Source organism: Alosa sapidissima, chromosome 9 (genome assembly GCF_018492685.1).
Source record: "Alosa sapidissima isolate fAloSap1 chromosome 9, fAloSap1.pri, whole genome shotgun sequence".
Classification (NCBI taxonomy): Eukaryota; Metazoa; Chordata; class Actinopteri; order Clupeiformes; family Clupeidae; genus Alosa; species Alosa sapidissima.
Genome location: NC_055965.1, coordinates 6659031 through 6673323, shown reverse-complemented (window position 1 = coordinate 6673323; position 14293 = coordinate 6659031). Strand labels below are relative to the sequence as shown.

The 14293-nt window shown below is 51.5% G+C and overlaps 1 protein-coding gene across 1 annotated transcript in view; it reads left to right on the top strand.

The window, feature by feature from the left end:
* Positions 1-14293, top strand: part of LOC121718245 (nucleosome-remodeling factor subunit BPTF-like) — a 43331-nt gene that overhangs the window by 17382 nt on the left and 11656 nt on the right. The window contains exons 11-26 of the mRNA XM_042103179.1: positions 298-427; positions 911-1046; positions 1191-1391; positions 1586-3602; positions 4665-4789; positions 5507-5635; positions 6106-6256; positions 6655-6694; positions 7204-7444; positions 8414-8572; positions 10290-10426; positions 10875-10995; positions 11615-11823; positions 11989-12024; positions 12690-12912; positions 13669-14018. Of these exons, the coding sequence (XP_041959113.1) occupies positions 298-427; positions 911-1046; positions 1191-1391; positions 1586-3602; positions 4665-4789; positions 5507-5635; positions 6106-6256; positions 6655-6694; positions 7204-7444; positions 8414-8572; positions 10290-10426; positions 10875-10995; positions 11615-11823; positions 11989-12024; positions 12690-12912; positions 13669-14018 (4405 nt within the window). The remainder of the gene's footprint in view (positions 1-297; positions 428-910; positions 1047-1190; positions 1392-1585; positions 3603-4664; positions 4790-5506; positions 5636-6105; positions 6257-6654; positions 6695-7203; positions 7445-8413; positions 8573-10289; positions 10427-10874; positions 10996-11614; positions 11824-11988; positions 12025-12689; positions 12913-13668; positions 14019-14293) is intronic.

Sequence of the window (14293 nt, the reverse complement as noted above, 5' to 3'; positions counted from 1 at the left end):
TGCAGCCAAGAACAGCCAGGGAGTTACCTCTCTCTCCCTTTGATCTGACCCTGCCTCTGGGCTTGTGTGTGTGTGTGTGTGTGTGTGTGTGTGTGTGTGTGTGTGTGTGTGTGTGTGAATGTGTGCCATTCTTTGTGTGCAAGTTTTCCCATTTAAATATTGTACATGTTGACACATAATTGCAGGGCTGGCGTTTGTCCTGAATGCGATCTGTGTATTAAGTGTGTGTTTGTGTGCGGGCGTTTGTCCTGAATGCGGTCTGTGTCTTAAGTGTGTGTGTTTGTGTGCGGGTGTCAGGTTACACCGCATGACCTCCTTGGAGCGTGAGGAGAAGGAGAAGGTCAAGAAGAGGGAGAAGAAGCTGGAGGATGAAGAGACCATGCAGCAGGCCACCTGGGTCAAGTACACCTTCCCCATCAAACACCAGGTAAACACACACACACACACACACACACAAACAAACATATGAGTGCCCAGAGACAACATACTATGAAGTTTATTAAAACACTCCATAGTATAAACCTAACTTGGTTCAGTCCAACTCATACACTTAACAGATGTACAAACATGAGAATATAAGCAGATACTCTGCATGCTGATGTCCAGCCTTTCATCTTCTCTATCGTCCATCGTGCTGTAAGCTCACAGGATGCGTCCCCTGCACGCTTGTGGTCTTTAACCAATAGGCCGAACGTGTGTAATTGCTCCCTCTCGCCCTTGAAGGCTTAAACTTCTCAATCGTGTGTGTGTGTGTGTGTGTGTGTGAGATCTCCAGTGTCATTTCCGCACATTCCGTAATCCCTGTTTTTATGTGTGTTTTTACCTCGGATGCCTCCACACTCCACTCCTCTTTCCTCTCTCTCTCTTCTTACTCGTGTGTGTGTGTGTGTGTGTGTGTGTGTGTGTGTAGGTTTGGAAGCAAAAGGGGGAGGAGTACAGGGTGACCGGGTACGGAGGGTGGAGCTGGATCAGCAAGACGCACGTTCACCGTTTCGTCCCGCGTTTACCCGGCAACACCAACGTCAACTACCGGAAAGACCTGGAAGGTGTGTAAAGTATCAACATGTCCGGCCGCGACCATGAAAGCTTTTTTGTTTTTTTGTCCTTGATTATTCCATATAGTGGTAAATAACGTCTTAAAAAATGTGGCCTTTCGATAAATGTGGATGTGTGTGTTTTGTTTCTGATAGCTGCCAAGAGTGGCAGCGCCACCAGCGCAGCTTCAGACGCTGACGTGAAGAAGAGCTCGGTGGACTCGAGCGCCGCTTCAGAAACCCCCGTCCCCACCGACAGCACAGAGGAGCCCGAGAAAGACCCCGAGTCCTCCTCGGACAGGGCAAAGGGCAGCGATGCCGAGGACAAGATGGAGACCGACGAGGAATCTCACAAAGGTAAGGAAGGGAGCGAAAACGGGAAGTGGATCATTGTATTATTGTCGTTAGAAAAAAAAAAAAAAAAAAACCTTAATAGCTTCTGAAATGTAACGCTATCTGTGGAAACCGTTTCTGGGGTAGTTCCTTCAGGAATGTTTTAAGGAAAAGAATCCCATCACTCTCCTAACACTGGCTCATTTCCTCTCCTGCAGGGAAGTCCGAGAGTGCCAGCCCGTCACCGCAGCCTTCCGAGGCCGACTCCCTGAAGCAGGAGGAGACCGTGGAGGAGGGCGAGGAGGTCAGCGCGACCAAGACCGCCCTCCACGAGCAGCAGCAGCAGCAGCGGCCGTTCAACTACGACGTGGTGAACGTGAGCCAGGGCTTCCTGCTGCGCACGGCCTACAAGAAGAAGGTGAAGACGTCCAAGCTGGACGGCTTCCTGGAGCGCCGCGTCAAGCAGCACCTGGTGGAGGAGCGGCAGCGGCAGGAGCGCCGGAAGCAGCAGGCCAGCCTCACCCCCAAGGCCGAGCCGCCCGCGACCTCTACCCCAACACCAGCGCAAACCCCAACCCCAGCGCCCCAGCTCCCAGCACTCCAAATAAAGACTGAGGTGAGGCCGGCCACGATGGAGCCGGTGGTCAAGACGGACCCAGTGAGAACGGGAGGAGTAGTAGAGGCCTCTGGTACGACTGGGAACGAGGCCACGGACGCTAGCGCCAGCAGGAAGCTGGAGACCCAAACACACAGCCAGAGGGCGCCGCAGGGTGCCCTGCCCCAAAGGACTGATCCGTTAGCGGGGGCAGCCCCTCCATTCCAACCAGCAAACTCCACCAGCACCGGGCAGCCTGCCACCTCCACCCCTTCGTCCACAGGGGGCACTACTGAGCAGCAGCAGCAGCAGACGCCGAATCTGCCAGCGGCACCGGCCAGCGCGCCCAGCAGCACAAGTCAGGCGAGCCAACCCAACACCAGCGCCCTCCCGCAGCTAGCCGCACCAGATGGACCTAAGCCCACCTCCGAGAGCACAGGGGAGAACGGCAAGAGTGTCCAGGTGGGAGGAGTGGACGAGCATGCTGGGCAGAGAGTGCGGGAAGAGGAGTCCATGGAGACTGACGCTCATGTTCCCTCACCTGTGAAAGTGAACGGAAGAGACGCTGACATGGACACCGAATCGGTGTCCGGTGCTTTGGTGAAGGGCCAGCCGGCGGCGCTGTCGAACTGCGTGGAGGCGAAAGTGAACAGCCTGCGCCCCACAGGGGACGGGAAGCCTCCGCTGAAAGACCCTCTCAGGCCGCTTCTGAACGGGGACGCAGCCCCTGGCGTCGAGGCGGAGAGGACTCCCACCCTCACCCCCACACACGCCTCCCTTCTAGTGTCCCCTCCTCCAAGTGTGTCGGGGGAAGACTTTGAAGATATGCCCCCCATAAAGATGGCCAAGCTGAGCAACAGCTTGCAGGAATCTGCTCCGACGCTAGCGACGTCCACGGACGTGGTCACCACACATACCGGGAACAAAGAGCACAACAGCACGGACACTGAGCAGCGGTTGAGGTCGGAGGTCGCGACCCCAAAGACAATCAGCCCTTCTCCGGCCCCCTCTGCGGAGGACTCCAGCCTGAGCAGCGACTTTGCCGAGGGCAACGGTGCAGGACGCCCCGCCGAGACCTTGGTCATGACCCAAGTGACCACCACCACCACCACATCGACCACAGTCTCCACCGAGTCTCGGACGGTGCGTCTGGCGCTGACGGCGGCGGGCGTGGTGCCGTCGTTGGCGGCGGCAGCGGCAGAGAGCAGCGCCGTCTCCAAGCTGACGACCACCACCAAAACCACGGTGACGCAAGTGCACGGCCAGACTGACAGCCTCTCTGTCAGTCAAGTAAACACCACCACCACAACCTCCTCCTCCGCCTCCTCCTCCACCACCCTCAAGGGCTCCACTATCTCCGTGACTACCAGCAGCGAGGAGCACTCAACGCGGCAGCGCGTGCGGCTACTCAAGTTCACGCGCACCAAGAAGGCCCGCTCGGGCACCGCACTGCCCTCCTACCGCAAGTTTGTCACCAAGAGCTGCAAGAAGAGCATCTTCGTGCTGCCCAACGACGACCTGCACAAGCTGGCGCGGCGAGGGGGCATCCGCGAGGTGCCCATCTTTAGCTACAACGCCAAGCCAGCGCTGGACATCTGGCCTTACCCCTCGCCCAGGCCCACATTTGGCATCACCTGGAGGTATGGAAAAACCCTGTCTCTTTAGCTCCCTTTTCAAATCTCCAAACCTAAAGGGAGGGTCAGCAATTCTGGCAAAAGGGCTGTTTCATATTTCAGCTCAATAGCCAATCAAATTACACCCCTCCCTTCCAAGTTCATGATACAATGTGTTGATTGGCCAGAATTTGTTATGGCTTAGACCGAGCCATTATGTTTTTGCCCCATTTAGAGTCCGGACTGTATGAAAACCGCAGTGTTTCAAAGCGCACACATGAAACAGGGCTAGGGGTCCACAAGGAGCAATTCACTGAATTTGTCAAAAAGCAGATTTGGGTTGAACTCACAGACTGCATCTATAACTATTACTACTTCTCTCTCTCTGCATGCGCGTCGTCTTCAAAGACAACACTAAAAATGACCAACTTGGAGCTGCTCGCTCCCCGCAAAAAAAAAAAAAAAGTATAGCAAAAGCTGAATCCATTCAAAGTCTGATGCATCTGAGAGGGTTATGTTGTTCCACCAGGTCATGGTTTGTCAGGAGCACTGTTTGCTCGGTAACCCTAGTGACCCTTCCTGGAGACTGGACCCGAGCCGGTTATTTTCGGGGCGTTTTTAATGGCATTTCTGTATGAGGGCAGACGTGAGTCATGCTGGTCGGGTGTCAGGATGCTCCGCTGCCGCACTTAACCGCTGAGGATGTTTTTCCCACATAGAGACCCATAAAAAAAATGACACGAGGAATATCCTTCCCCCTGTCTGGTTAATTTAAAAAACGTGTGTGTGTGGAGCGTCTGTGAAAAATGTCTTCAGTTCATTTTGAGGTTGTGACTTTTCCAATTTCTCAGGCTTTTAGTTCAATGCGGTTCAAGCATTTTACCGTTCGTCAGAAGAACATTTCAATGACAAAAAAAATACATCTGTAACCGCTTAAGTTTCCATTTTCAAAAGAAGCTCATGCTTCTGCATCTCTACACCTTGTTGACTGTGCTTCTGAAAATAATAACAATGAAATATAAAAAATAAAAAAATAATAAGAGCTCTAACCGTCTAAAATCTAACCGTCTCGGTGTGTGTGTGGTGCAGGTACCGGCTGCAGACGGTGAAGTCCCTGGCCGGGGTCAGCCTGATGCTGCGACTGCTGTGGGCCAGCCTGCGCTGGGACGACATGGGCGTCAAGCCCTCCTCTCAGGCTGGCACCACCCGCACAGGTGAGCGCACAGGTATCACAGCTGCTCCTTTTCTGGATTTCAGCCTTCTGTCTGTGTACTGTTGGTAAAAATCTGATATAGAAAATATGTTTTTGTGCTTATGACTTAGATATGCAGTAAAAGAGGCTTCTGAGACAATGTGTAAGCTAGTTAAGGAACTGTTAAAAGAACTCCCAAATATCATTGACGCAACATAGACAAGAAGCGTTATTAACCCTGGGGCCTTTCATTATCCATGTTTAGAAGAACAGTACAGAGATCATACAGGGTCATGAGGCAGACATAGAATCATACTTTTAGTGTCCAAGTGACCCACTAGTGAGAAATGCAGAACATTAAACCACATGTTGGCATATTGAGCCTAATGCAGATATTAGAATATTGGACATGCTCTATTCCACTTTCTCTCAGTGCCCACCCATCCCTCAGGTCTTGTGACGTTTACGTTTTTTTTTTTTTGCCTGTGCCTAGTGGCCACACTTTTTGTCTTTGGCTTAATCCTAGTCTTTCTCTGTCAGCAGTCCTCTTCATACATTTTTCATTTTATAATGTATTTATCTTGAATAGCAAGTTGTGGTCAGTTCTTTCATTAGCAAATGATTTCCCCAAGATAAATGTTCAAAATGTTCAAATTGTTAAAACAGATGCACTGTGACTTAATTTAACTTTCACCATGATGTTTCTGGAGACTGACTGACTGCTACCACTTTGCCACAGAAACTTCAGAGACGGAGATAACTACCACCGAGATCATCAAGCGAAGAGACGTCGGTCCTTACGGCATTCGGTCAGAATACTGCATCAGGAAAATCATCTGTCCAATCGGCGTCCCAGAAACACCCAAAGGTGAGACAGACAGAACCAGGGTGCCAACCAAGACAATTCACAGTAGAGTTGCAGCCTTTAGTGACACATCAGATTTCAATTAAGTTTTGCCTGAAGGTATGTCAGTTACTTCCTCCCTCCCTCCCTCCCACCTTCCAAACCATCTCGGAAAAGTACCAATTCCGCCCTCTAAGACATTGTTGACACTGGCTCTGCTCTTCCCACTAGAGATTGTCTATGTAGTATTTAGTTAGGTTCTTCTGTCCACTGGCTCTGCTCTTCCCACTAGAGATTGTCTATGTAGTATTTAGTTAGGTTCTTCTGTCCACTGGCTCTGCTCTTCCCACTAGAGATTGTCTATGTAGTATTTGGTTAGGTTCTTCTGTCCACTGGCTCTGCTCTTCCCACTAGAGATTGTCTATGTAGTATTTGGTTAGGTTCTTCTCTCCCCTCCACCCCTTGACCTCCACCCTTTTCCCTCGGCCCCACAGAGACCCCGACGCCCCAGAGGAAGGGCCTCCGCTCCAGCGCCCTGCGACCCAAGAAGCCAGAGCCCACCAAGCAGACGGGACCCATCGTCATAGAGACATGGGTCGCCGAGGAGGAGCTGGACCTGTGGGAGATCCGAGCCTTCGCAGAGAGGTACAGTGGCTTCGTGGAACTCTCTGTGGTTAATGTGGAGATGTCCTGCTAAGGGTCATTTGCATGATCTTCACCCATGCTTACATACAGTACACAAGCTGGACACCTACAGAGACCAAATAAACAGCAGACTCGCTTTCTTACCATCATCTTTCCCTTTCTTTTTGGTTTGGACCAAGTGTAGAGGCTCCTCCTGGTCAGTGGATTTGCCCCCACTCTTTCGCACTGCCCTCTAGATGTTGGGGAAAACATGAAACATGTTCCATCTTAATCCCCCCCCCCCCCCCCCCCCCACACACACACACACACACACACACACTAATGTCTAGCTTCCCTACTGTCGTTCCCTCACGCTTGAGCAGGCTGGACGTAAACGCTGTTCTCTTGTCCCCCAACAGGGTGGAGAAGGAGAAGGCCCAGGCGGCGGACCAGGCAAAGGTTAGTGCACGGAGGAAGGCTTTGGAGCTCAAGGCCCGAATGGAGGTGCGGGTAAACCTGGAAAGAGTCGATGTCGAGCAGGTGGGATAGACAGCCGAGGTTCTGGTGGTCAAGCGCCGACAATGAACCCTCTAACTTGGCCTTCTGATCTAACTCCTGTGGAGATCTGAATCTAATCCTTTCAAATAAGATGGGCAAAAATGTTCGAATCGGTTCAATTGAATGCATAAAATTGTCCCTTTCCACTAAGTCCTCTATTTGAAATCTACTAATCCGTTGATTTCCAGTGTAAAAGATTTTCTGTCTTTTTAATCATTCTTTTAATTGGACTGCAATCTCTGACAAGACAAAATAACTTTCTTAATCTTAACATGGGAAGGATCTTTCCTCACCCTATGGTTGTGGGACTCTCTTCACTCTCCTCAGTCTTCTGCATGATTTGCTTCCTCGTGCTGCCTGCTGCGTAGCGTGTGCTGCTGACTGACCACGTTTTTGGTGGTTGTTCACAGAAGCGTCTGGAGCTCCAGAAGAGTGGCGCCACCGTCGGCAACACCATCACCACCTCCGGCAGCCCCTCCACCCCCACCACCACCAAGGTCATGGTGGGCTCCCTCACCAGCCAGGTCACCCCGGGCACCAAGGTGGTTCTGGCCACCAAGATGGGCACTCCTGTGACATTCCAGCAGAACAAGAACTTCCAGCAGACCTTCGCCACCTGGGTCAAGCAGGGCCAGACCGGCCAGCAACCAGGTAAGCACAGGGCACAGGACCTACAGCAACACGGACATAACTCCGTTAGACACGGGCTTTCATTTCTCCCTGCGGTTGAATATGAAAGAAGATGGCCAAGAAGATTGACTTAAAGCAACACATGGATAACTTAATTAGCCGTCGTGGTTTTAGTTCTCCCCGTAAGCTATATTTAGGACTTCCAGTTGTTAGCTCTAGTACATTTCATGACCCTTGTAAATGAATCGGTGTATTTGTTTATGAAATTTGATTGCATATATAAAGAAAAGGAAGATAGACATTCTTTTGCTGTGTGAAATTAACTAAACACACGTGGTTAAAATTCTCTTTAAGACAAGTCCAATAAGCCAATCAGCACTGATTGATCATCTACATGATTTTTTTGCTCATTAAGAGTGTGGCATTTGAGCCTTAAAGAAACGAAAGGATCTCAATACTCTGAGTTTTCTGATATGTCTGGGAATGAGTTTGTGGCCATTGTGGTCCTTCAGTGCTCCTCTGAGCCAAAGAAATGCCATCAGTCTTGATACTTTTTCAAGACATATATTTTATGCATTTTTAGAACATAGAATTAAATCACCGCAAAATGCACAAAGACAAAAGACAGAAAACGTCACATATTCTTCCATGGCATGTGTGAAATTTGCAAGGAATAAGGAAATAATGGAAAGGAATATTTTATATAGGTCACCTAAACATGGACAAAATGATCCCAAAATTAAAAACGCCCTAGCCAGTCGCCACACGTTATTACAAGTAAACAGCGTTGGCCTCCTTTGAGTGTTCTAGATCACTTGAGTTTGTATTTGTCAAATAACAACTGCAGCAAGAGCTTCCGAGGCTACTCTCTCTTGTCCAACAGCGGTGTTCCTTTAACCTGTGGGTCCTCATGGTTGTGTTAATAATAATCCTGTTGTGCTGTCAGAGGGGGTGGGCTCTGCGTCTCAATAAACCTGCATTCTATCCCAGCATCAGCCGGCACAGTCACCACGGTGGCTACTACATCTGGGCAGACGTTCCAGATCACCGGCACGCCGGTTACCATGGCTGGCAAAGTCATCACTGCCAAGCTGCCGCTGCCCGCCAATAGCAAGATCGTCACCTTAAATGTGCCAACCACTCAAGGAGGTACATGAAGAAAAAAAAAATTGGGCACAACCTTTCTGCCAGGCTTTGGGGGGGTTGGGGAGTAACGATGTTGTGTTTCTGGCCATCCATCAGTCCGCCACTGTCCTCACTGCATGCCAGCGAATGAATCAGTGGTCACTCTTGGCACAACCGAGTCAGGGATGGCACAGTGTGTCCAGCTCCCGAGACATTATGCGCAGCGCTCCCGAAAAAACAGGCTATTCCTGGATCCCCATTTGAGGCTTGTGCTGTGTAGTCTGTTAAAATGAGTTAGAGCCGTAACCTGGCAAAATGCAACGGGCTCCTCCAACTCAGTGTCGTCTGAACTGGCAGAGCCTTCAAAGTTCAGGACATATCAAGTCTGTAAGACGGTGTCAAGGCACAATATTATCCAAATTGATTGGTGACTGTTCCCTGTGCCAAAAGTAACCAACATAACTGTATGCATTACTTGAATTAGTAATGCATAGTGTGCCACATTCTGTCTGTTGTTCTGGTATTATCGTTCTGAACGTCTCAAATTTGTTTGACTGTTGGCTCCCTGCCACAAACTGAGTAGCACAAATGACACACACACACACACACACCCCCACACACACACACACACAGTAGGAACGTCCGCATGTAGCGGATGGGCCAAATTACTCCACAAACAAACAGCGTGCCCGTCTACTGACACCCATGATTCGTTAAAAAAAGGGCGTCCGTAAAACAGACAGGCGTGTGTTTTTCCAGTGCGAGCGTTTTTCGAAGTCGGGTTGTTTGTTTTGGAGGAAGTTGAGGAAGTGAGCATGAAAACAAGTTTATCCTGGGGTCTGGCTTCTCAGACAGGTTAGTGCGCTACACAGAGGGGTCTCTTCTTGTTTTCCGCCTCAAACAGAAGTGCGTCGCTAGCTCTGCAAACAGAGTTCCAAGAAGTGCTCGTTTGATGCTTGGCCAGTGGTGCAAACCTCGACCTAAAGATCGGCTTAACCCTCGCCCTTTGAAGAGAGAGACCTCTTGAAGTGTATCTTTACCCAATCTAGCCGCTGAAGTCCGACCACAGAAGGTGATGAAGGAAGGAGAAATCAAATATCTTTTTTAATTTTAGACTTTTATAAAAAAAAAAGGGTGGGGGTTTAAGATGTCGACTTGGGTGACGTAGTATTATTTCTGTTAGATTCGACTAAAACGACGAAAATATGAAACGGCTACTGTGTCTGGATTAAATGAAGTACAACCAAATCTATGCATAATTTATGAGCAGGCTCGCGTGCGCAGCAACACTTTGAAGGGTGGGTTCACTCCGGTGGCTAATATTTACTATGGCAACCTTCAAAGACCTCGGCGAACATTAAAGTCAAACGGGGCACAATTAATGCATTGACATGAGCACCGAGAAATTAACTCACAATAGATCTGGCCTGGTTCTGGAGGTCGAGCCTAGAACTTGATAGCCAATGAAAGGTTGATATAACGATAGAGTTGCCCAGCAGCAAACAAACACACATTATTAAAAATACACATTGAAATATGTGTATCTGACACTAGGAAATCTAACCCTCCCACATGGGAATGCAGTCTACAAACGTTACAAAAGTAGAATAACTGTTTTGCATGGGCATTGTTTTGAATAGTCCGACATCACATTGTGGTGGTGTGGAGTGCTGTTTTGTGCATGTTGAGGCACCCGTGTAAAGCCAAGCCCTGTGCTGAGAGAGAATGGCTTCTTTCTTAGGCGTGATCCAGCAGAAAGTCCTGGGAATCATTCCATCTAGCACCGCCGGCAACCAGCAAACCTTCACGTCATTCCAGCCGCGGACCACCACCATCAACATCCAGCCCAGCACGCCAGGCTCACCAGGACAGCAGCAGGTGCGACCGCTCAGACACACACACACACACACGCGCGCGCGCACACGCGCACACACACACACACACGCACACACACACGCACACACACACACACACAGGCAGACACTTGGTCTTCTTAAGTCACAACCCTGGGCATCTACAGCCTCTCTATTGTCTTCCAGCCAAGCTGTTGGGGATGGTGGCTGTCTGTTCAAAGCAAATAAACAGGATTTAACGGTGCCGTGCGAGAGGACTGAATTATGCAGACATCATGTCTATAAAGTGAAGTCGAAGCGTCTGTTGTGTGTCGTTAAGCGACTTAACCAGAAGTGACACACTCTGAGTCTAGACTTCGACTAGATAGGATGAAGCACCATGCTCGGTTGTCATCTTCCACCATGTTATAACAGTCACAGGCCGAGTTATTGTTACTTAATAGCGATTTGTATGTGTTCAACCAACACACCAGCTGATCACCACCACCACCGGGGGACAGATCCGCTCAGGCATGACTGTGATCCGCACGCCCATCCAGCAGGGCAGCACTCTGGGCAAGACCATCCTGCGCACGCCTCTGGTCGTGCAACAAGGTGGGTGCCCTTTTAGCTTTAGTGTCTTCAATGTTCTTATGTGGTAATAGGTGGACCATAACTGCCCTGGCAACTCTATGAAGGCATTAATCAGCTCTGTGTGTGTTTGTGTGTCTGTGTGTGTGTGTGTGTGTGTGTGTGTGTGTCTGTCCTGTCTGTCTGTCTCTCTCTGTGTGTGTGTGTGTCTCTGTGTGTGTGTCTGTTTCTCTCTCTCTCTCTGTGTGTGTGTCTCTGTGTGTGTGTGGTCTGTGTGTGTGTCTCTCTCTCTGTATGTGTGTCTCTGTGTGTGTGTGTTTGTGTGTGTGTCTCTGTGTGTGTGTCTGTTTCTCTCTCTCTCTCTCTCTGTGTGTGTGTGTCTCTGTGTGTGTCTGTTTCTCTCTCTCTCTGTGTGTGTGTGTGTGTGTGTCTCTCTGTGTGTGTCTGTTTCTCTCTCTCTCTGTGTGTGTGTCTCTGTGTGTGTGTCTCTCTCTCTGTGTGTGTGTGTTTGTGTGTGTGTGTCTCTCTCTGTGTGTGTGTGTGTCTCTCTCTCTGTGTGTGTGTGTCTCTCTCTCTGTGTGTGTGTCTCTCTCTGTGTGTGTGTGTGTCTCTGTGTGTGTGCGTACACGCGTCTCCTCCTCAGGCCAGACACAGCAGGTGATCATCCACGGGCAGCCTGTCTCCACGGCCCTCTCGGGGGCCAGTCCCGTGGCCACCACCACGGGGCAGCGGGTGGCGGGCGCCTCCCCTGGGCAGCCGGTGGCCCCCCAGACCCCTCCAGGCCAGCGCGCCCAGCAGGGGCAGGTCAAGCTCACCCTGGCCCAGCTCACGCAGCTCACCCAAGGGGCTCAGGTCAGGACACAGGCCTCCACCGGCCCCAGTCTTTTACGTGCAGTAAATTGTAGTTGTTCTGGGTTTAATGGCGGCGGTGGTTTGTTTTGTAAATATTAGCTCTGTCAGATGGTGATTATTATTACAGTGAACATGTGATCCTCATGCTGGCGCTTTCTCTTGTAGCAAAAGCAGCAGGGAGCAGCAGTAGAGAGGCCGCAGGTGAGTGTCACCGCACCCTCAGAGTTCTCCCAGTCCTCATCTAGGTTGAGGCCACGGGCACATATTTTCAGTAACTACTCACACTTCTGTCGTGAAGTTTACCTCTTTACTTTAGCCCTCTCCCTCCATCATTGCTCTGTCTTTCCTTTCTCTTGTTCTCTCGTATCTCTCTACATCCTTCTCTCCTTTTTCCATCATTCTCTCTCTCTCTCTCTCAACTTGTTTCGTCTTGCCTGCTATCCCTGTTTGTTTTATCTATGTGATTTTATTTCTTACAATTATTTATTCATATAAATTTCACAGTACGTTTTCTTGCCATGAAAATAGCCACAGCTGCTGATATGGCATTGAGCCCACATTTTACTCTCTCTGCCTCTCTATCTCTCTCTCTCTCTCTCTCCCCTCCCTCCTCTCTCTCTCTCTCTCTCTCTCTCTCTCTCTCTCTCCCTCCCTCTCTCTCTCTCTCTCTCTCTCTCTCTCTCTCTCTATCTCTCTCTCTCTCTCTCCCTCCCCTCTCTCTCTCTCTCTCTCTCTCTCTTCTCTCCTCTCTCTGGCCCCCCCCCCCCCCCCCCCCTCTCTCTCTCTCTCTCTCTCTCTCTCTCTCTGCCCCCCCCCCCTCTCTCTCTCTCTCTGCCCCCCCCTCTCTCTCTCTCTCTCCCCAGCAGGGCTCCGGGACCCAGCCTGCTCAGGGCCTGACGGTGGTGGTGCAGGGCCAGGGCCAGACCACGGGGCAGCTGCAGGTCATCCCGCAGGGCGTGACGGTGATCCCGCGGCCCGGTCAGCAGCTCATGCAGGCGGCGCTGCCCAACGGCCAGGTGCAGCGCTTCCTCTTCACCCCCATTCCTGCCACGTCGGCCGCCACCAGCACCCCCGCCACGCCAGGTACCCGTGCGCCACCCGCAACACACTGCCAGTCAGCCAGCGCCATGTAGTGCCAACTCACAAACACATTATATTCCAATAGCACATTATGGTGTGCTGTTTCCATGTCCACTAAGGGCTGCCCAGCACAGCACCACAAGCGTCACCACATATTATTCACCTATTTTATTGGCCTATTGTATACACACACACTATGTTTTCATGGGCAACTCATCCTCCGATAACACCGGGCACACACATCCAATGATATCACCAGTAGGGTGGACCCCCATAAAGTTTTATGTATGGCAGGTCTGGGTGAGGGTGTTCTCAAGGGGAAATCCCACCCCTCCCCCGACGTACTGATTTTCATGACCCCACCCCCACCCCCACCCCTGGAACATCCAGCAGAGGTGGGATGGGGAACATTAAACAATGATCACATAAACGTGACGCAAACGTTATGGTTGCCACAGCCTGTTTAGAGAAGGCTTTTCCCTAAGCCCTCTATCTCCCTCTGACATGGGCGGCTTTTTACCATCAAATGAGTTTATTGGTTGATATGATGATGATGATGATGATGATGACTTGAGTGCACTCTGAGAGAAGCCATTTTCATAATTGACTAACTGCAGCAAAGCATGCTGTATTTCTTTTATAGCATAACAATGTTCATCCGGTGAAGGACACAGTACTTACAATACTGTGTGTCTCTCTGTGTGTGTGTCTCTGTGTGTGTGTGTGTGTGTGTGTTTCCCCGGAGCAGGTCAAGGTCAGCAGCAGCTCGCCGTGCCCCCGCCCAGCCCCATCTCCAGCCGGCCGCCCAGTCCCTCCCCCGCCCAGGCGGCCCGCGCCCATCCAGGCGGGCGCCCCTGACGCCGCGCACCCCCCGCCCACCCACCCCCCAGGCCCAGATCCCGCCGCACCCGCAGGCCCAGATGCCCATCCAGTCGCCCACGCCGCTGCAGCTCAAGGCCCTGGTGGGCCAGCCGCCCGGCACCGCCGTCCTCAAGCAGCAGCCGCCACAAGGGGGCACCGCGGGGCCACACCAACCCCCCAGCAGGTGCGGGCGCCCCCTCCAGCTGCACGCCCAGCAGCTCATCACCGTCCCAGGGCTCCAGATCCAGCTGCAGGCCCAGCAGGGCGCCCTGTCCGGGTGGTCAGCAGATCAAGCTGCAGCTGCCCATCCAAGCTCCAGCAGCAGCAGCAGCAGCAGCAGCAGCAGCCCCTCACCACCACCACCACTGCCGCCGGACAGGGCGCCCAGGCGACGGGGCAGGTGCAGGGGCAGGTGGCGGCGGGCGGTCAGCAGATCCAGAACGTGGTGACCATCCAGACGGCCAGCGTGCAGGAGCAGCTGCGGCGCATTCCAGCAGCTGCGAGAGCAGCAGCAGCAGAAGAAGCGGCA